Source organism: Triticum dicoccoides, chromosome 1B, assembly GCF_002162155.2.
Source record: "Triticum dicoccoides isolate Atlit2015 ecotype Zavitan chromosome 1B, WEW_v2.0, whole genome shotgun sequence".
NCBI lineage: Eukaryota > Viridiplantae > Streptophyta > Magnoliopsida > Poales > Poaceae > Triticum > Triticum dicoccoides.
This window is the reverse complement of record NC_041381.1, coordinates 617,275,436-617,300,323: the sequence shown is the minus strand read 5'-3', so window position 1 is coordinate 617,300,323 and position 24,888 is coordinate 617,275,436. Positions and strand designations below refer to the sequence as shown.

Sequence of the window (24,888 nt, the reverse complement as noted above, 5' to 3'; positions counted from 1 at the left end):
CTGGTAAGTTTTTTCATGTTTTAAAGGTGTATCCTTTACTTGCATACTCGAGGAAGATGCCTAAGCCTCCCTACTGATTCCCTCAGGGCTGGACAAAGAAGGCGGAGCAGATTCATTGTCCGGCTCCGTTGCCCGAAGACCCAGCAATTCCACTTCTGACAAAGATGCTGGTTTCGGCGCCCTATCAAGCGTCAGAGAAGAAGGCCAAGAAGAAGGCCAAGGGGACCAGAAGTGGCCCCCGTTATAAGGGCACTTCGGACATGACGTCCGGAGACGTTGAGACCCATTCCTCCGCCGCCGAGGACGAAGAGGAAGAGGAGGAAGAAGAAGAAAGTCATCCCCGCCTGAGGGGGGAGAAGAAAAGGACGGCCTCCATGTGTTTGGAGGCCGAAGCGTCCAAGAAGGGGAAGGCTTCCCTCCCGGACAACTCCATAGTGGACACCAACAACAGCTCAGAATGGCGCCCCAGGGACAAGCCCCTGGCCGAATCGTAAGTACTCGAAGATTCATTCATATATCCGGCCCTTTTCCTTCATAGTTTTAACATGTCATATCATGTGCTGCAGCCCGGCTTGGTCCGCCCTCGAGCGATCCTCATCTTCGAGGGATTCGCTGGACCCGAAGGCGATGGACAACGGGTCCCTTCCAGTGGCCTCCGATCCCAAGGCCATGGATGACACTGAGGTGTTGTCCCGAAGGATCCCAAGCCAGGGAGAGGCTCAGGAGGCCGTCAGGGCGGCACCGGAGGGTGAAACCTCAGCCACCGGACACATAGGGGAGCAAATCCCCATGGAGACTGGCGATGGGGGCCATATTCAATTCGCCCCCCAGCCGAATACGGTCCCAGAGACCTGTGCGGCTCCGGAACCCAGCAAGCAGCCTCCTTCAAAAGGAGGAGGTGCGCCAATTCCGTCGGTGACCTCTGTCCAGCCAGTGACGCCGGACACTCTAATGGAAGCGCTGCGAAGTGCTTCCATTGATGAGGAACACCATACCCTTATGGGTACGGTGGTTGAGAGGATTCAGTCCGCGAAGAGCGGACTGACCGAAGCCTACACAAGCCTTCTAACAGGCTTTGAGGTAAGAAACGCAATTTATGTAAAAAGAATGTCACAGTATAGACAGTAGCCCCTGAGATATTGTCCGGTGTCCAGACAGAGGATCAAACAAGTTTCGCAGGAGACTAACCAGATGAGTTAATGTGAACAAGCAGGTGTCGTTACTAACTGTGACCTCTCATACTGCTGAGGTATCCGGACTGAAGCAGAGTCTGGAGCGAGGCGAGGAAGATCTTGGCCGCGTGAAAAAACAGCTAGAGGATAAACAAGGTATGCAATGACCTTCTGTATATCAGAAAGGATAGATGATTTGTAATGACGGTAGTGCCATTTTATTTGTAGGAGCGGCGACCGAGGTGGAGGCTCTCAAAAAGGAGCTGGTCGAGGCCAAAAATAAAGCAGCAAAGGAGCAAGCCGCCCGTGAAAAACACGAGGCCAGGGTTAATGAGGTCTAGCAAGAGCTCCAGGACGCCGTGAAGAAATGCGAGTCCTTGGAGTGCAACATTGTGGATCAAGAGTCCGAGCTAGCCAAGGCCCGCCAAAGCACACATGATGCCCAGGTTGTAGCCTAGGGCGCCCTCCAGGAAGTCCAGGAGGCCAGAAAAATCGCGGCGGGTAAGGCCATTATTATGCAGAGCAAATATGTGAAGAAAAGGTTCCTCTTACTGACCCGGATTTGGAGTTCTCCAGGGGCGTTTGCGGATCTGCCGCGCAGCATTTTAGACGCTGCAGAGTTCTTTCGAGCCGAAGAGGGAGCTCCACGAAGAAGCTATTTTGGTCGCAATACCTTGCGCCAGAACATCCGGTGCCCTTTGGCGATCAGCTAAAACAGCTGGTCGAACTGCCTATGGTGGCCGAACTAGCCATGAAGGATTTAATAATCCGGTTATGGCCTACCGAAGCCATACCTAGCAGCTACTTCGGGCTCATGAAGCGGCTGGTCAATGCCTGCCCTCGGCTTGATGCCATCAAGCCATCGGTTTGCATCGAAGGCGCGCAAATGTCCTTCGCCCGAGTCAAGATACAGTGGGCAAAGATGGACGTCGTGAAGCTTAGGACCGAGGGACCGCCCGCAGGCAAGGAGCACCGCACGCCCGAGCAGTATTTTGAAGATGTCCTGAAGGGATCCTGGATTGTAGAGGGGCAGTGTTCAAAAGACATTATCTTTGAACGAAGTCATTCATATTGTCCCTTCCTGTATTATGAAACAGAGCCGTTATGTAATATAATTCCGGTTATTTAAAATTTTACCTCATGTGCGACCGTTTTGTTAAATCTGAGAGTTGGCCAATCATCGGCTTCAGCCCCCACGTAGGTAGTACGGGGGTGTCCGGGATGAATCTAAGCACTCTTGATACAAAGGTTTGGTCCTTGAAGGAGGTGTTTAGCGAAATGAACCAGGCAATCGGACTATGTGGCTTTATCACCCTCACTTAGCGATAGGAGTTTGACAATAAAAATTTAGGCGCAGCCCCTAGTATTCGTATGTCCGAACTTGGGGTGTTGTAAACACCTGATCAGATAAAAACCGAGTCATCGCATAATGCGGAAAAAATTGCAAAAGATTTGTAACCTCTCGAACAGCTGACCGGCTCACGCCGCATCATGACAGTCAGTTTTCGGCTTTCTCTACTGAGGTGCTCATCCGGATAAAACAGGACACAATCGCAGTAGTTCTCCCTTTACTACCCTAGTCGATATAGTGGAATGTGAGGTAGTAAGCACAGGAGCCTGGCAACCCAACTATTGACCAAAGACATGATTCGGAGCCGATGCATATAATGCTAAGGTTCGGGGTGCCGAACTATACTATAAAAAAGGTGTTCGGACTTTGTTGCCGTATTATGGGGCATAATTAAGCCCCTGGCGAATTAAGGCGTACCAGAGTGTACGGGTGCAATTGATAAGAATATCAAAAAAAAATAAGTAATAGGCTAATGCTGCAGAAATTGGGCCTTAAACAATTTTCCATTATAGTTTGATTAATACATCAAGGCGTATTTGTACAAGTAGTGCGATAAGCAACAGGGCTATTTAACATGCCATGACCAAGGGAGAACTGTGTGCGGGTCCTTAAAACAGGCATAACGATTGTTTAAAGAGACCACCTGGAAATTCCCTTATACATCCATGCTTCTTGCCGTCTTGGTGTATCCATCCCTTGATAGGTCCGACAATCAGGCCACCAGGAAAGGCCTGGGAAAAAATAAACCTAAAAGAAAAAGAAAAAGTGAAAGTATGTGGGTCCAGGGGAGGTTGCGTCGTATTATGGATCATGATCTAGCTATGCCTCCGTATATGCCCATGGTATTTTGAGTGCGTAGTTATGTACACGCGGTACGAGTGTCGCCGTTTGGTCGGGACTGTGACAGAGGCTGAATTGCTAGTCAAGCTCTTGACGAGCTAGACTGTCCTCTTGCAGGGTAGTTCAGACTCGTTTGACAGTGTCCGGGAGCTTGGCCGCCGAATTAAGGTTCTGCGTGGAAATAAACGCTCTGTGCTTCTGTTGCGAGGGCAGCGGTGTGCTCCTGGGTACGGAGGGAGCGTTCCATGTTTCCATTGACTGTTATGACACCACGTGGTCCGGGCATCTTGAGCTTGAGATAAGCGTAGTGTGGCACCGCATTTAATCGAGTGAATGCGGTTCATCTGAGCAGTGCAAGATAGCCACTGCGGAAGCGAACGTATTGAAGATCAACTCTTCGCTTTGGAAGTTGTCCGGGGATCCGAAGACCACCTCTAGTGTGATTGAGCCCGTACAGCGGGCCTCTACACCTGGTATGACTCCTTTAAAGGTGGTTTTTGTGGGCTTGATTCTTGAGGGATCAATACCCATTTTGCACACTGTATCCTGATAGAGCAGGTTCAGGCTGCTGCCATCGTCCATGAGGACTCGTGTAAGATGGAATCCATCAATGATTGGGTCGAGGACTAGTGCGGCTGAACCGCCATGATGGATACTGATCATATGGTCCCTGCAATAGAAGGTGATCGGGCAGGACGACCATGGGTTGAACTTTGGGGCGACTGGCTCCATCGCGTAGATGTCCCTGAGTGCACACTTGCGTTCCCTCTTGGGGATAGGGGTAGCTTATATCATGTTCACTAGTTTACCTTGGGGGGGTACTTCTTTTGTCCCCCTGTGTTCAGTGGCCGGGGCTCCTCGTCGTCGTCCTTGCTTTGTGATCCCTTCTCCTTGTTCTCGGCATTTAACTTGCCGGCATGTTTAAAAACCCAACACTCTCTGTTGGTATGATTGGCTGGTTTATCAAGAGTGCCATGGATTTGACATGGACGATCGAGTATGCGGTCCAAGCAGGACGAGCCCGGATTGTTTCTTTTATATGGCTTCTTCTGCTGACCGGACTTAGAGCCACTGAATCCGGCTTTGACCGCCATGTCCTCGGTGTTGTCACCATTGCTTCGACGCTTGTGTCTGTTGCGTCGGGGCTTGCCGTTGCTATTTATGGCTTCAGAAGTGCCATGTTCGCTTGTATTGTTATTGCTATGGGCTAGCCAGCTATCCTTGCTCGCGCAGAAGCGGGTCATAAGCGTCATGAGGGCTGCCATAGACTTCGGCTTTTCTTGGCCGAGGTGTCGGCCGAGCCATTCGTCATGGATGCTATGTTTACTACTAGGGCTTCGACATCTGGAAAGTCGACGATCTGGTTTTTTTAGTTAAGAACCTAATCCAGAATTTCCTGACTAACTCTCCGGGCTATTGAACTATGTGACTTAAGTCGTCGGCATCCGAAGGTCGGACATATGTACCCTGGAAGTTGTCGAGGAAGGCGTCTTCCAAGTCTTCCCAGCTGCCAATTGAGTTTTCGGGCAAACTGTTCAACCAGTGTCGAGCAGGTCCCTTGAGTTTTAGCGGGAGGTATTTGATGGCATGAAGATCATCACCGCAGGCCATATGAATATGGAGGAGAAAATCCTCAATCCATACCGCGGTGTCTGTTGTCCCATCATATGATTCGATGTTCATGGGTTTGAACCCTTCCGGGAATTCATGTTCCATTACGTCATCAGTGAAGCAAAGGGGGTGTGCGGCGCCTCTATATCAGGCCAAGTCGCGACATAGCTCGGATGGAGTTCGTCTGCGGTTTTCGGCCCGGGCGTGGTTATGTTTGTCACGTCCGTCCAAATGGCCATCGTCGTGCATCGGGGCACGCCCGCGCGATCCATAGATCGATCTGGTCTGGCATGCTCTGTTTTCCAGGTCATGCCGCAGGTCATATGTATATCCCCGAGCTGTTGTGTCTCTGTTTTTACGATGAGGTAGTGCGGGCTGGTGTTCGGCTTGAGTTGCCGCTTTGTCCCGGCCACATGGTGGTCGGTCAGCCGCATTACGCACTGGTAGGACGGGCCCCAGCGCATCGTCATCGAATTGGGGTAACAATTTGCGTTTTGGGTAACTTTTGGTTGGGTGCTCGAGGTCGTATTCTTTGGCTGCTAGGACATCAGTCCATCTATCATTGAGCAGATCTTGATCAGCTTGAAGCTGCTGCTGCTTCTTTTTCAAGCTCCTTGCAGTGGCTATTAGCTGGCGCTTAAAGCGCTCCTGCTTGAGATGTTCCTCAGGCACGATAAAATCCTCGTTGCTGAGGCTCACCTCGTCCTCAGAGAGCGGAAGGTAGTTACTCTCCTCCGAGTCTTCGTTCATGGCCTGTTCATCAGGGCTAACTCACCCATCTTCCCGTTCGTCCTGTTCGGAGGTTGGCTTAACGGGGTCTTCATTGTCTTCGGCATCGTCGAGAGTATTGTTTTCTCCAGTGCCGGTATTGCTGTCTTTTTCGCGGCGTGGCTTGGAGCAGCGCCGCTGACGTCGGTGCTTCGGCTGTATCTCAGGAGGCTTATCCTCGACTGGATCCCTTTTATTGTCGTCGTTGTTCTCTTTGGGTGTATCCACCATGTATACGTCATACGAGGAGGTGGTTGTCCAGCGCCCTATAAGCGGTGGTTTTTGTGCATGCTCCTCTCCGGCATCGTCGTCCATACCGTTGATGTCTTCGGAGCTGTAATCGAGCATGTCGATGAAGTCTTCGATAGTGGCCATGAAGTGGGTGGTGGGTGGGAAGCGGAATTCTCCGTCATCAGCCTCCAATCCAAACCGGATATAGTTCGGCTGAGAGTCCCCTGATAAGGAGAGGGCTTTTAATGAGTTTAGCACATCGCCTAAAGGTGAGTGCCGGAAGATGTCCGCGGAGCTGAATTCAACGATCGGCGCCTGATCAGGTTTGATGGGCGCGGATGCACGCGGTTCGGAACCTATGGCCGGAGACGAATCCGAGGTTCCGGTGACATAGGCCCCGCTCGAGGTTGGATCTGTGTGCGGCTGTAACGCCGCTGAGTCTGCGGCTTCCATGGCGGGGTTGAGCTTCCCATCCTCGGATTGCGCAATCTGCTTCAGATCCAGGGCCAGAGCAGTTACATGCGCTATCTCCTGGGCACGGTCCGATGACAGATTTAGGTCATGTTCATTGTGGTGGTAGGGAGCGGCTGTCATGGGCTTGAATCCGTCGAAGATCAAGTCTCTGCGGATATCAGCAACGTAATTCAAGCTTCCAAACCTGACCTGATGGCCAGGGGTGTAGCTGTCGATCTGCTCTAGTGGCAAAGCGAGTTGGCCCGCGGTGCAAAGCCGCCGAATACGAAGATCTATCCGGGGAGGAAAACCTCCCCTGGACTGCATTGTTGTAGATGCTTAACGGAGCCATCAAACCTTTTGGTGACAACGCAGCGGAACTCTCAATGAAAGCACCAATGTTGGTGTCAAAACCGGCGGATCTCGGGTAGGGGGTCCTGAACTGTGCGTCTAAGGTTGATGGTGACAGGAGGCGGGGGACATGATGTTTACCCAGGTTCGGGCCCTCTCTATGGAGGTAATACCCTACTTCCTGCTTGATTGATCTTGATGAATATGACTATTACAAGAGTTGATCTACCATGAGATCGTAATGGCTAAAACCCTAGAAGTCTAGCCTGTATGATTATGATTATGATGATTAGCCCTACGGACTAAACCCTCCGGTTTATATAGGCACCGGAGGGGACTAGGGTTGTACAAAGTTGGTTATAGAGAAAGGAATCTTCATATCCAGTCGCCAAGCTTGCCTTCCATGCCAAGGAGAGTCCCATCCGGACACGGGAGAGAGTCTTCTATCTTGTATCTTCACGGCCCAACAGTCCGGCCCACGCTACATAGTCCGGCCGTCCAAGGGCCCCTTAATCCATGACTCCCTCAGTGGGCCCCTTACGCTGATTCTTTCGCCAATATTTTTTATTAATTTCAAAACGTGTCTTTGTGGATTTTCTGGTCATTCCGAGAACTTTTATTTCTGCATAAAAATAACACCATGGCAATTCTACTAAAAACAGCGTCAGTGCGGGTTAGTTCCATTCAAATCATGCAAGTTAGAGTCCAAAACAAGGGCAAAAGTGGTTGGAAAAGTAGATACGTTGAAGAGGTATCAATGTTCACCATTGATATACCCCATCTCACGTGATAATCGGACATGGGTTAGTTGATTTGGATTATGTATCACTTACATAACTTGATGGATGTTTATTTAAGTGGGAGTTCATTAGTAATTTGATTAATTGGACTTAATTTATCATGAACTTATTATTAATAGTTTTTGCATATCAATGTTGTAGATCAATGGCCCATGCCACCGTTTCCCTGAATTTTAATACATTCCTAGAGAAAGCTAAATTGAAAGATGATGGTAGCAACTACACGGACTAGGTCCGTAACTTGGGGATTATCCTCATTGCTGCACAGAATAATTATGTCCTTGATGCACCGCTAGGTGACAGGTCTGCTGCAGGAGCTACTGCAGATGTTATGAATGTCTGGCAGACTCGATTTGATGACTACTCGATAGTTCAGTGTGCCATGCTTTATGGCTTAGAACCAAGACTTCAAAGACGTTTTGAACGTCGCGGGGCATATGAGATGTTCCAAGAGCTGAAGTTGATATTTCAAGCTAATGCCCGGGTTGAGAGATATGAAGTCTCCAACAAGTTCTATAGCTGCAAGATGAAGGAGAATAGTTCTGTCAGTGAACATATAATCAAAATGTCTAGGTATCATAACCACTTGACTCAGCTAGGGATTGATCTTCTAGTTGAGAGTGTTATTGACAGAGTTCTGTACAAAAATCAAATATTTCCTAAATTTTATATATAATTTTGTCGTTTCTTTAGAAATTAGGTTGATTGCTACCTATAGTACTCAGAGTGATTCTTTTGCGCAGCCTGCACTTGCACATCACCATTCTTGCTTGATCGATTGCCATAGAGTTAATCTTCATTTCACACTGTTTGATTGATTTCCACCTGAATGGATGTCTAATCACAATGTCCTCTGGTAATTCATACATGCTCGTATTCAGCTCTTAGAAATTGCACGTGTCTGTTATGATAATTCAAATATTCTTTGCAACACTGAGTCGGATTTAATGGTTTGACTTACAGTGTGGTGTGCCTTCTGGGATGGTGTAGGTAGCCATTGTTTGGTATTTTTCTTCCTTGTATACATCATGTCAATCCACTTCTTCTAGATTATTTAGATCATATCACAATCTTACTGTTAGAGTTAGATGAATGATGTAGTTTACCATTTTATATAATTGTCAGGGTTATATGAGTGATAGATTTTATCCTTTAGGAGATCACATCTGACTGGCAATGTCCATTCAAAATATGTCACCCTACTGCAAAGAATATACCACCCACTTTAAACTAACTTAAGTACTCATGCTTCATAAAATCCCATACTATTTTCTTATAATTTATAGAACGTGTATTTAAGTTAGGCTTGATCAAAACAATTCTACTTAGATAATGTATTTGCATGTATGAAAAATATGGTTTATGGTGTTAATAGGCTGTGGAAACCCTTCTACACATATTTGTGCCGAAACTAGAAACAATCTTCATGTATGTTTATTGTCTTGGATTAATTGTGTTTCACAGTAACATAGTCATTCGGTAAACCGAGTGGAGACTTTTGACCCCTATGCTCCAAATGGTCCAAAGATTTTAAGCAATGGGAACCTATATCCTTAAATGCTTTCCACATGTTTACACATAGGGGAGACTTTTGGCACCTATGCTCCAAATGGTCCAAACTTTTCAAAAATTGGCAGGCTATATTGGTTTCAAAATACCCTTAAATGCTTTCCATGTGTGCATGTAAAATTTCAGAAGGAATATCCAGATGTGCTTTTGTCTGAGATTTGCCACCTCTTTTCCCCACCTCAAGCTTTTTACCGTAAGTTTGAGCCCCCTGCTCGCCGCTGCTATTTCTTTTCCTTTCCCTCCCCTCTCCTTCACATACGTGCCATTACCCCAAGCTTGAACCACCACCGCCGCTATCTTTTAATCCTACACCCGTTCCCCACCCCATGTTTTTACCCTAAATTGAACCATAACAACGTTCTTTTTAGGTATGCCTTCCCATTCTTCTCTCCCCCCATGCTTTTACCCTAAGCTTGCACCATCACTGATGCGACGTTGTCATTTGCTGATTTATGCCTCCCCATCTCTCTTGTGTGCATGCTTTTACCCTGTTTTCTTACCAATTTTTAAACTGCAATATATGACCTTGTATTATTCCAAGTAATTGTCCTTCTATCATATAGAAATCTGTGCATGGTTCAAAGTTTCCTCTCCATTTTTTTTCTAAAGGAGGTTTGAGGTTGAAGATTTTTTTTTTTTTTGAAGATTAAATATTAAGTTCAGTTTGGGCAAGTTCATCGTGTTAAAATAAATATATTATTCTTAAATGTTGCAAGTGCTATGTCTTGATAATGTCGCCGTTCATTGCAATACATATGCCAATTTGGCGTCTTAGTCACATATGCGTGCGTAGAATTATTATTAGGCATATGCAGTGTTAGGATTCCAACATACTTGTACACATGTAGATAAAAGAAGACTTGCTGATATCATTTGTATATCTATGAAAAATATAGTGGTACCATATATTCAAGGAAGTAAGAGTTCTCATGAAGAATTGATTGAATACCCTTTTTAATTTATTTAGCATTTTCTTGTAATCACGATATCAACTTTCTGATAGAAAGCCGTGAGCTGTATTTTTCCTTAGTTATTTTATTTCGTAATGATTCACCATGTGACTGCTATCCATAATTGCTGACGTTAATATATTTGGCCAATGTTATTTATGCCGAGAGTTCTGTTCGCATTGATCTCTCTCTCTCTCTGTTGTGGAGGAAATCAGACACAAATGTCACTTACATATTTTTTATCGGAATAAAACAGATCAATGCAAACATATTTATAAATCGTATAAACATTTTGAAAGTGTCACGAACATTTTGTTTTGAAATGTAGGAATATTCCTTTAAAATGTCACGTACATTTTTTTAGCGGCATCCTTTTTTTTACATTACACAAACTCTTTTTTACATTGTATACACATTTTTTGAAAAGGTTTGCAAACATATTTTGTGTGACTTTTTTAAATGTGACATAATTGTTTTGGAATATACAAAACATTTCTAACATTGTATAATTTGTTCAAAATGTCACGTACATTGTTATAAACGTGTGACATTTTTCAAAGCGTCTTTTACATTTGTATCCTTAATTGGAACCCACTACTCATATTTGCACATAATTTTGAAGACTGCTCAAATTTGCCCCTTTACCGTTATGTGCACTTACAGAAATGTCCTTTTGTGTCGTTACCGTCCGGTCAAAGCCGGTCAAAGGGCTTTGACCGTCCTGAAAAAATAGCAAAAATATCTGAAATTTTGTGGGGTCAAATATACTCAGGTTCGCAAGATGCATGCAAACTTTCATGCTGTTTGGACATTCCAGGAGCTCGTGGCAAAGAAAAAACAGTAAATATGTACGCCTGTAAACAGTAAATTCAAAAGAAATAGCAAGAAAATTCAAAAAATTTGAAAAATTTTGGCATCAAAGAGGCTCTGGTCCGCAAGGTGCGTGCAAATTTTTGTTGTGTTTGGACACTGTAGGTGGAGAAAAAACAAAATTTGGCTCGGGAGAAAACTTTGAAAAAAAAGACTTTTTTTCCTAGAGCTCCTCGCATGTCATTTGATCACAAAAACTTGCAACTACCTTGTGCACGCAAGCCTTTTTTGATGCCAAAAAATTTCATATTTATTTAAACTTTCTTACTATTTTATTTCAAATTTACTATTCACAAGTATACAGATTAACTGTTTTTCCTCGCCACGAGCTCCTGGAATGTCCAAATAGTACGGAAATTTGTACGCACCTTGCGCTCATGAGTATCTTCGATCTCACAAAATTTTAGATTATTTTTGCTATTTTTTTCAGGACGGTCAAAGCCCTTTGACCCGACGGTAACGGCGCAGAAGGCCATTTCTGTAAGAGGACCTAATGGCAGAGGGGCAAATTTGAGCAGACTTCAAAATTAGAGGCAAATCTTAGTATGTGGTTCAAGTTAGGGACAGAAATGCAAATGGCTCATTTTTAAATGTCACAAACATTTTTTTTACACATGAGTAACATTTTTCTTACACATGATTAACATTTTCCACCTTGTCTTTACGTTGTACATTTTTTCATATACGCCAGAAACATTTAAACGTTTTTCAAATGCATGATAACATTTTACAAAATTTCCTGTAAAGTGTTTTTTGTCATATATATTTACAATATTTTGCAATATAAAAAATGGTAAAACTAAAAAAATGATCAGAGAAAACAAAAAAGGGATACATGAGTGACGTCAGTATAACGCTGCCGCGTGGTTACTGGGTTGGCCAACAACTCCTGTAGGCGACCCTATGCTAGGAATCACAGAGGGCGATACGCCATCCTCTCGACCGCGCCTGACCGGAGCCGTGGCCGTCATGGCCGCCAGGGCTGCACTGGGATGAATCATCTTGACTTCAACTATTTGCTGGGTCCGAAACTCTCAAGAGCTTTATGCACACAGAAAACAAACGCACGCATGGATGTACTTTATTCGTGTCAGGGGACCATCAGACAACTCACACTTGATGACTACAGTTTTGACAATGTATTGCAGCTCAAACATGACGCCATTCCCCAGGCATGCCCGCGGACCGCGGATGTGGATGATCGAGATGGGCAACTACGCGAGCATCACACAGTTGTTCCTTCCATGGCTCTCTCAGGCCTGCCGTGAGCTCATGGAGCTCAGCCTGATCAGGATGACCAATGCGGACACCATTAGTTCCAACTTCTTCAACATCATATTCTGTTAAAAGATGATCACCAAGATGGACCTGAGCTGGTTTGGAGGGAAGAACTATGTGGCCGACTGTGTGATCTATGTACTGGGGGGGGTACTCTCCGGGAGCTCATCCTGGGCGGGTGGGCGCAGTTCACTGACAAGCTTGAGGAGCCTCTCGACACGCGCTGCCGTAAACTGGCCAAGCTCAGCTTGCGGTACACCGACATCAACGACCATGAGCTGCGGTCCATGATGTCCGAGAAATTACAGTATCTTGAGGAGATTGTTATGGAGGGGACTTTGATCACCGATGAGCCACTGCAGGTTTTGCTCAGGTTGCGGTTGCCAATGCTCCGGAAAATCAACACTCAGCATTGCCCTTGTGTCACCTTGTTCGCCGCCACTGTACAGGAGTTCTTTGAAAGACGCACGACCGAATGAATGGAGTAACTCCTAGCTTCTCAAGAACAAAATAAATCATGCAATGCTACTGCTGTTTGTTAGCATCACCCCTTTTGTTGTGTAACGTTTACCATTTGCTATTTTGAGGTGTTGTGAACATCGTCTTTGAAGTTTTGTTTGTCACATGTGACATTCCTGTCCGACTGAAATAGTTGATTATGGTTAAACTATGAGTTCTCACTTTTTTCCTTGGTTTTCATTTTGAAGAAACTGCACTCACAAATGAGCAGATCACGGTTCTTCTTCCTATTTTCTGATTTTTTTTTCAAGAAAGGATGGATTTTATTAACTCAAAAATGAAGTATCAAGTGGATATACTCACTATGACCTCACACCCGGTCTCTACATAACAAATATGCACACGGCCAACACGAATGCACACGCAAAAAAAAAATACAAACGAAAAACAAAGTCATACAACACAAAGCTATGCCTAAGCAAGAAAAAAACTCGACGCGATGAAATCAACGATCGACAAACTACGACAACAACCATATCTGCACCAATCATCTTTTGACACCACAAGGACAACGATATTCTTCAACGGCAACGCCTTTAGGAAGTTAGCGACACTAAAGCGCTGCCCTCACTACATCCAACTATTAGAGGCCAATCTCGGTTTTCATTCTGAAGAACAAATCTGAGCATATCCGAGTAATGTATTCAACAAGATAGCGATGCAAATATATCTCCATTACCAAGTATAACCAACTCGGCCAGACCTTGGTTTTTCACGTTGGAGTTCGAGACTAGGTACTTGAGAAACACCACCAAATCAAAATTAAATATATGTTGTCACCGCCACTTTTCCATGATCCCAGCAACTACATGCAATGGGCTAGAAATCCTGTCGACGTTGCTGCACAACCACACCCTCTGCATCAAGTCCTCGTCCATAGATTGCATCTCATCATTGAAGGCGAATTGGAAGCCCCCAAAGCCACAAATAAGCTTCTGACTGCATCTTCCACAACCATACCATTACAAGTTGCCGGCGGCACCCACCGGATCTAGTCTAGAGGGAAAAAAAATCCTCAGAAAGATACTTCGGTGGCCACCGCAACCTGTAGCTCAAGAGGCCGTTCATACCACCACAATCATGTCTGAAGGAGCATGTGCCGGATCAAGGCATGAAACCCCGGATCTGCCGCACCATTCGCACGCCCCTTCTTTTTTTTGAACCATGCAGGAAGGCTGCATGTATAACATTAAAGAGAGAAAAAGAAGTACAACCGACCAAAAGTCCACAAGAACTACCATACAACACCACCCAAGACCATACAACATCATCTACAGAGAAATGACCATATAAACCTGATAACCATATGTCACAGTGAGTGTAGAACACAGCGACCCATACTTGCTTCTACCCATTGTTTGGCGTCAGTAATAACTTGATCCAAGATTTTCAACAGCGACGTGTAAGCGTTCTCCATTCAGACGCCCTCGCGGGTATAGACCAGAGTCGTGGCTCAAGCTTCCTCTCCAAAGCCCGTCGTTAGATGTCACCCATTTAGATGGAGCCACCAATCCATCGGGATGGAGCAGCCAACAGCCAAATCACACAATAGAGAGGAGCAACTAAAAGAAAGAAAAAAGAAATTGCGGATTTATCATGGGTCCCATTACTTTTCATGATTTTTCAGAGGGATAGCGTCTCATTGTTAAGCATCGTTCAGGATAGGTACAAATATGTCAGGACGGCTAGATAGACTAGAAGAAGATGTATGTCATGCATATGCATGAAATGCAAAACCCAAGAAAACTGGAAGTTACCAGAGCAGGCCTTGGGCAAGGGGGTCAATGGACACACTGAGCCAGCAGCTAGTATGTACGTGTTCGATCCACGGCCAGAGCAACAGTTGTGGATCCATGCAGGTTTGTATTGGAGAATTTGTCCCACCGGGAAGTCGAACTGCTGCATGGACCTCCAACTAATAGACTGTCAAGATAGACATGGAACCCCAACATACATGTGCGAAAACTGGATTCGGCTGGTTTGGCCAACATTTTACCGACACCTCCCAAACCCATCTCTATAGTCTGCACTTTGCACCGCTCTAGGTGAGCTCACAAACTCAACAAATCACGTTTGTTGCATGGATCTTTTCTCTTGGTCTATCGATCCAGCTCAAGGGAGGGGCTTCACATATATATAACACCTACCTTGTGCTGCTTAATTAATTCAATTCTAGGAGGTTGTTGCACCGGTCGAACTGAATATAACCACATGACTTGGTGATCCACGTTAACACATGCACTCAACTACCCAAGTCAAGTAGAGTGCAATCGTATTGTAATTTGTTTCTCCATTGTGGCGGTGGTAAGAGCATCTACAGCCGCACCTCTCAAACCCGTCTCATACGCCCAGGTCGGTCGCTCGGTCCCATTTTTTTGACCCAGACGGCCCATCAAACGGCCCTCAAACGTCCGGACTGATCGGCATCCCCCATATTCAGCCCAAATATAGGATGGATATGGGGGCGCCCAGGCACGCCCTCCATATTGGACCCGGCCCATGCTGGCCCACCCGACCCCACATAAAACCCTCCCATCCGCTCATCGGACCAAACCCTTTCCACTTCACTCCCCTCCCCTCCATTCCCCTCCGCCACCAGAGCTCATCTCCGGCTCCTTCCGGTCGTCTCCGGCATGGCGGGCAGTGGATTCGAGTCCTTCACCTCCAGATCCGTCGATCCCGAGCTCATCCCACGCGGCGCCGAGGAGGAGATGGCCGTCCGGCTTGTGCTCTGCCATGCCCGAGAGGATGCCCGTGCACGGCTACGCTCAGACTCCATCCGTCGGGAATCATTGCGTACGCCCAAACGACGCATGGATCCGGTGCAAGGTCGGCCGTAGCTGCCTCGTTAGAGGCCGTGCAGTCCGTCTAGCGTCCTAACACACTGGCGGACGCGCAACCCCTCCGGTAGTGCGCCGATATTCGGGACACACCATCGTCCTCCAAGGCCATGGCACGACGTGCCCGCCGTGCAAGGCACCGGGCACGGGAGACGGCGGCAACCCTTGTGGCGGTGGACCTCGGTGAGACGGAGTCGCATTCTCCGGTGCCCCATATGGCACATCAGTCCGGGCGCTGCAACCACATCGTGGTGGACGTCGGCGGCTTGTCCTCGGACGGATCCATCATTGATCTAACATCCAATGGCACCGTTCGGGTTCTGGTCTCTGAAGACGAAGAGTAGGTCATGGGAGACGGCAGGGCCTTGAGTCCCGTGAGCCGGCTCGTGTCCGATGCCCTATCCTACCTTGCCGGCGACCGGACCAACACTCCGAGAAGCGCAGCCGGCCGTCGGACATGGCCAAGACGGAGCCGGGCGAGTGGCGAGCGGAACCGGACGAAGCTCAGCTCAAAGAATGATGTGTTGCATGTAATAATATGGATTTGAGATTTTTAATTTGAGGTATCCCGATGTGGAATGGTTTTTTGAGGGGTGACCGGTCACTGTCCGCAGACGCGTCCGCGGACGTATGAGGGGTTAAATTTGTCAAGTCCGACTGTAGATGCTCTAACTACGCCAACTGAATTCTGCCAAAAAAAAAACTACACCAATTGAGGTGAACACGCAACGATGGGTCACAAACACATAAAATCCGATGTGATCTGGCTATCTGCCGAGTATTTAACCAAAAGCTACCATAATTTATGGAAACGTGTCGAGAAAGAACCATTTTACTATTTTGTGCCAAAAACTATCATTTTGTTCTAATCTGTTGCTAAAAACTACCAAGTGTGAAAACTGCTCGCCTTGCCTGGGTTAAACCCGAATCTGACTACCCGACCCCACTGTTTAGGTGCCGGTGTGGTGAAGCGCTCATGGCCAGCCGTTGACGCCAGTGACCGCCTGTCCTCGTAGCCACCCGCGGACCCAAGCTCTCGCGGCGCCAGCGCCCCCGCTCGTCTCCCCTCGCCCGCCGCAGTGGTCACCGGCGCACCGCCGGCAGTCGTCGGCCCCACCGCGACGGGATCCTGCAACCTCGCCTCTCTGGCGCAGCCCGTTGCCCAGCGAACTGTCCTGCGCCACCCGTCGCCATGGCCTCGCTCCGAGCGGCCGTCGTCCCGGGGCTCGCCGCTGGCAGGCCTCCCCATCACCGTCCAGCCTCGTCGTCGCCAGATTCGGCAGACGCCGCCCCGAATCCGCCTTCCCCAGACCTCCCCGCCGCCCTGCTCGAGTCGGAGCGCCGCCTGCAGGTCGCCTCGTGTCCTCCAGAAGCGGCCGCACCGCCGTAGTACTTCATCTTCTCCGCCTCCGGTGAAGGCCGCCGCCGTCTCGATCTCTTTCTACGGTGACGGCAAAGTTAACGGTGCTGACTTTTTCCGTCCTGACATGTGGGCCACACTATCATAAACGAGCCAAAGTGAGCAGTTTTCACACTTGGTAGTTTTTAGCAACAGATTAGGATAAAAGTGATAGTTTTTGACATAAAATCGTAAAGCGATAGTTTTTCAACACGTTTCCATGAATTATGGTGGTTTTTGGTTAAATACTCCTATCCGCCCCAAGCACGTCACATTCAGTGCACTCAGTAATATCTTGGCTCCCAATTATGTCCAACTGAATGCCGTGTAAGCAGCTGGTGGTTGTGGTGTAGTACGTACGTTATGTGCTTGAGTAAAGTTCCAATGCGTTGTGATAGAAAATTCTCTACCTCGTACGAAACCATCGCCACCAACTAGTTATGTACGATGAAAATTCATGTAAACCACATGTAGTTATCCAAGGGGGTCTAGTCGATGTGGATAGTAGGTTTTTTTTTTTGAGGGAAGTATAGGTCTCTTGACATGTCAGGGGCTGGGTTTCACTATTTGATATCTAGCAGGTTCAACACTATCGATATAGGGACCACCTATGCATCAGTAAACCGATTTTCTTGTTTCGGTCAGTATTGCTAGAGCCATACAGGGCTGTGGGTCCATCTTCCTCTTTCTTGAGCTGCACAGTTCATCTTCCTCCTCCATTAACCATCCTGTTACGGCCTAACCGCCTGCCGCCACCACACACACAGTCGGCCGACATTGCCAAGCAGCCGCCTCCGTTGTGCCGTCCCCATCCCCGGTCATCCTCTAAGCCCTACCTTCTCAGTGTTCGTGACCTCCCCCTGAATCCGTCAAGCCTCCGACTCACTCCGACCATCCCCGGTCATAGAAAAGCTATATGAGTTTTCCCAATATGATCCAACAATTCGTAAACATTAAAAAAGAATCCACTAGTGCAATTAGTCAAGGCATTGTTTGATTTTACAACCACAACCTACGACTCTGCATGCATTGACAAGTTTCTAATAGAGCGCGCCGGCGCGGACACCAACGACCTTCATCTTCCGGTCTTCATTTTTCACCCATACCGAGGACGCTGCGACATTTCAACCTATAAGGCTGGTCATAGTGGGGAGTAACTTAGAGTAGTAACATGCATACGGCATACGTTACTACTCTATGTTACTATCCTTATAGTGGGAAGTGTCATATGTGTAGTAACATACACATGCTCATTTATTGTCTTGTAGACTCATTTTGCATTGGAAAGCGCTATGTGATGGTAACATATTAGGTTACTCTATTTGCCTCTCTCCTCATTAACTACTTGACACATCAACATTTTTTCTTATGTGGCATCTATGTTACTACCTATGTTACTCCCACTATGACCAGCCTAACTTGGGACTTCGTTCTTATCAGTCAAAGTAATGGCTACACCTAACTTCAGTGCACCCATGAAGTGAACAGTAAATTCAAAAAAATAGAAATAAATTCTAAAATTTCGTGGATGTGATTATGAGCAAATGTTTTAGGATCTTGCAAAGTTTGGTCACCAAAAAACATCAAATAATCTCCATACAAAACGAAATACAAATGATGCTCTGCACCCACGTTACTGTTCACATGTTTTCAGCCCAAGCTTTGTTTTTTCGGTACAGTGCTCCTCGGATGTCATTTCGCCATCAAAATTTACAAGCACCTAAACATTTAGTCATAATCACATCCACAAAGTTTCAAAAAAAAATAAATATTTTGCTAAGTTTTTTATCATGGGTGAACCGGGGGTGCATGCAATGTCCGTGGATGCACAAAACCACACTCTTCTTCTCACACAGAATCGACTCAAGTGATTCGGATATTCAGAGAACTGAGGAATAGCGAGTTCAAAACAAAAAAACAGAGTTAATAGGGATTTCTTTTTGGGTAGAAAAGCTATATGAATCTTGAATCTTTCATGTAGCTTGTAATCATGAAACATTTGTATCCTATTAGTGCAATTAATCGCGGCATAGTTTGATTTCATAATCACAACCTACGACCCTGCATGCCGCCCTGGACACCTACGGCCGGCCCGACGCTGCCTTCACCGTCCCCAGCATTGACACCATCGTCACTCGGCCCGGCCTTGACGACGTCGACGAGGAAGTCGAAGACGTTGGTGTCCCTGATGGCGGCGGCGACGTCCTCGGCGTGCACGGTCCGGCGCCGGCCCTCAAGCGTGGCGTCCCAGGCGGCGCGCGTCAGCTCGGCGACGAACAGCTCGCACGCCCTGGAGAACACCACCGGCGCCTCGCACGAGATCATCCTGGCCCCGGCGCCGTCGCCGCCGCTGCCGTCCCGCGCCGACCGCTTCATGATCTTCTTGATCCGCGCCAGCGGCAGCGCGTGCGGCCCCGTCCTCGCAGTCGACCCGCCCCTGAACACCCCCGAGTACGGGCTCGGCAGCCTCATCCTCTCGCCGTCGTTCAGTCGCCTCGCCGTGCGTGCTAGGCTGCTGGGTAGCTAAGCTCTAACAAACGGACGTGCGGTGCAATTCTCATTCGAGCGCGGCCATGGACGGACCTTATATCATATGCCCATGCCGCTTGACCCCGCGAACAAGGGAGCGCGTGTCCGTGGCGGCCGCTGCCCATGGCCATGGCCGGCCGGCAACCGAGCGGCGTGGCCGCGGCCGGCAGTCTCGACAGCGATCGATCGATGGTACAGAGATCACGTAAACAAACCGCAGGAGACGGTGGTTGAGATCGCGATGGTGTACGAATGGGAGTAGATAAATGAAATGTACGTAGCTTTCTTTCGAGGTTCTTGCGTTGCGTGAGTTTCCGTATCCATGGTCAAAGAGGGCGATCGCATCGAGGACTAGGAGCGTCCGTATTTGGAAGGCGTCGTTGTCGTCATACGTAATCACCGGTGTAAAGCGCAGTTTTAAGACCTAAAGTGAGTGTAGTATATTCTATTTTCTATCGCATATTCCGTTATTGGCAGTACAAGGTATACAAAACAAACAAGGTACCGTGCCTGGCTTTTTTTCCCCTGAGGTCTGATACTGTGCCATTTGGCGCCATAGTAGATAGGCATGTGGATGGGCACAAAATCGGCAACACACCACACCACAGTGACCACATGGTCATGGGTGCACCGGTAGATTAATAGTACTCTACATGGCATCTGCACTTTTAGACATGTCAAGTTTGAGTCACGACGGCACAAGATGAAACGATGGATGTGGGAAACAAGAAGCACACAAAATAAAAAGAGAAAATCGGAAATCGACCGATCCATCTTTGGTAGACACGCTAAACAACAACATTAATTCTTTCACTATCTGAAGCTTAAATTCTCGGTGCATCCCATTCGAATAGACACATTAACGTCATTAGGTGCCTCTTAGTGTCCTCATCACACTCCTCCGTTACTCTAGTTTTCCTAGCTAAAAGTTAGCTGATAGAAGCGAGCAATTTTGAACTACCGCTCTGTCTTGCTATTCACTAGGAGCCGACCCAAAGTCTTGTATATATGGATGATGGGTATACATGTGCACATGGACTTAATAGACCTCATCAATAATTGCATCTGTCATTTATCTTCCAGGTAAACTTATATAGCAGTAACATAAAAGCTCTAGCATCCGAAGTCTGCATTGGACATAGTTCATGTTTTCATGTAATAGTTGACTAGGGTGCCACATCTTAGTAAAACTAGATAAAATCCCACGTGCTGCGAAGGGAATTGGATGCAATATATTTATATGATATTGATTATTTTGGATATGAATGTTTGGATGAATATTATGATAACTAAAACTAAATTCACATATGATTTATTGTATTTAGTTATTGTGTTGGGCCTTTTTTCATGAATGTTTGCATGTTGAGGTGGGTTTTTTTCATATATGTTTACATGATGAAGTGGCATGTGTGCATGTTAAGAAAATTAGGTTAGCGGAGGCTAGCTATTTAGATATAGAAGATACATTTTGAGATAACAAACATATCTTCTATTTTTTGTGAATCAGCACATTGTTTTACGAAATCTTGTCATAGGATAGGGAGCTTCAACAATTGCATTAAAAAGAAGAGAGTTGGTTAAGCTAATGAGAAAAAATGGATCTTAAAATCATGCATCTCTTGTTTCATTAAAAAAAGAGTAAAAACCAAATACAAACACAAAAAATTAGAGCTTGGGGATGGGATGTAGACAAACACACACACTCCCAACATCATGGAACATCTTCTGAACGAGACCAAAGAGAGCCAAGGCCCAAAACCACCAGACACAACTCATGTGCGGCCAAAACGACCACCGTACTAAGAAGTCTCCTGGAGGCATGCATTGATGGATTGTTCAACACCACGAAATGTGTGGGCATTGGCAGAAGAGGGCTAGTAGAGCAAATGTGCCAGCATCAGATTGCTAATGCCAAAAGCTTTATTTTTGGCTTGCATGATTCTTTATCCCACAGTGAGTTTATTCGCATGGTGGTTACACTTTGGGCAATTTAGGGAGCAAGGGGGAAAGCCATCTATGAAGACATTTTCCAAAGTACATGGTCAACACATCTTTTTATTGAAGCTTAATTGGATGATCTCCAAATTCTGGACAAATCGACAAGGGCGAGGGGAACTGTACCCGCATCGCAGCTGACTCAGTGGATTCCTCCACCGGGAACCTAGCAAAGGTGAATGTTGATTCAGAGGTCAGGAGGGGTGCCGGATGGGTATTGTCCGCGATTAGTAGATATCATGAAGGTATAATTTTGGGAGATCCGGTCACTGTAACAAGAGAAATTACGGATCCAATAACACTTGAAGCACTTGTAGTTACGGAAGCCCTGGCTCTGTAAGAGGATCTAAATTTGCAACAGATCCATGTTGCATCCAACTGCAAGGTGGTGGTTGATGACATCAAGAATCATAGTGCAACAGCGTATGAAGCTATAATACATGGAATCATAGAGTATTCTAGTAGTTTTATTTTATGTAATTTCGTTAATGAGTTTAGGAGTTTGAATTTTGAGACTCGCAATTTAGCAAATCATGCTTTGAATTTAGGGGTTGGCCGTCATGTTTGTTTAGGCCCACTTGATGATATGTTGCCCATCCATTCAATAAGGCTTCCCAAGATTGCCTAAAAAACTAACAAGAAATCTCAAGCATATCAGGATAATCAACCAACTGTAAAAAACCAGACTGTTTTTGAATACCCATTTCCCGTGCAAGGGAACTATACTTTTGAGCTATGAACTCACCGTGGGACATTAAGCATAGGCCCCATGGAGAAGGTCTCTGCCACGACAGTCACTCTGGCTCAACGAGCATGCACGAGTTGGGTCAGTTGGTGGGGCAACAAAGTGACAAGCTGACAGAGAGAGCCCTAGAAAAAAATGTTTCCCCGGCAGAGAGAGAGAGAGAAGAAAATATCTCTACCAAGGCTGCTCATTATCCATGGCGAAGTGTAATGTAACTTGGCGAACGACTATGCTAAAAAGTAAAAGCAATACCAAATGCACGACCGGACACTCATTCATTCGACGGACATTAATAAAAAACGGAGCTATATTACCAGTTCGTAGGGGCCTTTAGTGCCGGTTCGGCAACCGGCACTAAAGTGTGGGAACTAAAGGTCCCCCCATTTAGTCTCGGCACGAACCGCCACTAAAGGGTCACCACGTGGTAGGAGCCAGCGTCGGGGGCAGTGAGACCTTTAGTACCGGTTTGTACCACCAACCGGTACTAAAAGGTTTAGGGGTTTTGGTTTTATTAATTATTTTTCCTTCAATTTTGTGTTTTTTATTTAATTTAGAGATTGTTTTTCATTTATTTTCCCTTTCATAAATTATATAATAACTCATTATCATCATCATATTAATATAAAAACTTTTGCATCATGTCATCACCAACAACAACACTAGCTAATAATCATCATATATATAGTCATTAATTACCACTATTTTAATCATCATTATCTAATCACGACCAACACTAGCTTAAAAAAGAAACATTCACTTGTACAAAAAGCAAAGATATTATCGAATTCAACATGGTCATGAGATTATTATAAGCGTTCATAACTAAGATCACAAAATCAAATCACTTTGAGATTAAGTTCAGGACGAAGAACACGGACATGAGACGATAAGTACTAAGAGCAGGAACTAGCTAATCACTCCTGCTGCTCTCTCTCAGGTAAAATAGCATAAAACATGTGTAGCTCTCCTGATTCATCATATTGAAGCATGCAGAATAACCTGTCTCCTAATCATGGGTTGCACTTCTGATTGTTGCCCCCTAGTACTTCTTTGCAATCATTCACAATTTTGCTCCAGTCTTTCACTATTAAGCATTTCTCGGTTTTAGAAATCCTGAATGCACTCATGTACAATGTAGGATATGTCTTGATCGTAAGCTAACCATTGATATGCGACCGTTAGTCTCGATCCACTGAGGCACAAATATCATCGGGAGTCCCTGTTGAATAACATCGTATAGTAACATACTTAGCAATGAAGTTTAGCTTAAAAAATAATGTATGCAAAAGATGCACTGAGGACAAATAGTAAAATTCTTACCATCTTTCCTAAATAGATGTGACCGTAGTTCAATACGAACACTATTGGTCGCATGTTTTGAGTACTAAGATTTTCAAGTCCAGAAAAATAATTTCTCTTGACAGCATCAAGATCTTCAAGCCATGAAACATAATGATTTATCTTCTCGCGGTTTAATTCAACCCCGGGACAGTGGACGGTCCTGTCTACCAAGCGCCAGACATGTTTGCTTGAATGCAAATAAGTTGTCAATAGAAATTGGTTGTCAGCTACTTTTAAAATAAACAATATCGAAGACATAAATATTGTTAAGAAACTCACATAATGGTAGAATTGGAGACGTCTGCACATCGATCCATATATCGATATTACCTTCAATATCATGTTCCAGACGAATATCAAAGGTGATAAACATATCAGACTCAAATGCATAAGCCTTGCATAGTGCTTTCCAAGTTTTGCATTCAAAATAGGTGTAGGTGTCTGCATTGTATAATTTTGCGTGGAAAGTATAACCATGCATGGTGTTCAAGTAAACTCTCTTGACCTCCATAGTTTTCATAGGACTGAAACATATCTTATCCAAGACAAAAATTCTTGCATGGCAGGGGATACGCTAGTAGAATAGTAAAAAAAACAAAATTATAAGTGAAGCAAATGAAGCATATGCTTAATTATGAAAAAGACTTGTCGTTGTGACTTACTGTATTCATTTCAAATGTCTCATCCAGCTTGATGCTGAAGCATCTACCATAAACTAGGAAATCTCTGTCGCACATGCCGCACTTGTCTTCGCAATATTCGCACATAACGAAATCATTCTCGTCGTCAGACTTTTCTTATGTTCATAGTTGAAACATTAATTGATAAACACTTACTAGTTCTATTAATTCAAGTAATTCAACTAATTCTATTAATTCAACTAATTCAACTAAGCACTTATTAAAAATAAACTAGTTCTGTTAAGCTTCTTACTAAAAATAAAATAGTTCTATAGTAAAATTTTAATTAATTATTAGATCATCAAATCTCATATACCTAAATTAATCTAGCTAATTCATCTAACATTTGACATTAATATCTAACATTTCTATATATATATATATATATATATATATATATATATATATATATAATCATCTAACAATTGACATTAATCTAGCATTTATATAAACTAAAAGTATAAAAAACTAAAAAAATAGAAAACAGAAAATAATTAAGAAAAATATGTCTCTCTGTGTGTGTACTAGTGTGTGTGTGTGTGTGTGTGTGTGTGTGAGGGCCGCCATGGCGCGCGCGGCAGGGGGCGGTCGATCAT

The 24,888-nt window shown here is 45.5% G+C and overlaps 1 protein-coding gene across 1 annotated transcript; it reads right to left on the bottom strand.

The window, feature by feature from the left end:
- Positions 1-19,048: 19,048 nt before the first annotated feature.
- On the bottom strand, positions 19,049-19,474 carry LOC119350715 (nuclear transcription factor Y subunit C-3-like). The gene has a single exon (XM_037618410.1). The coding sequence runs from the start codon at positions 19,472-19,474 to the stop codon at positions 19,049-19,051; it is 426 nt and encodes a 141-aa protein (XP_037474307.1).
- Between the last annotated feature and the right edge of the window lie 5,414 nt (positions 19,475-24,888).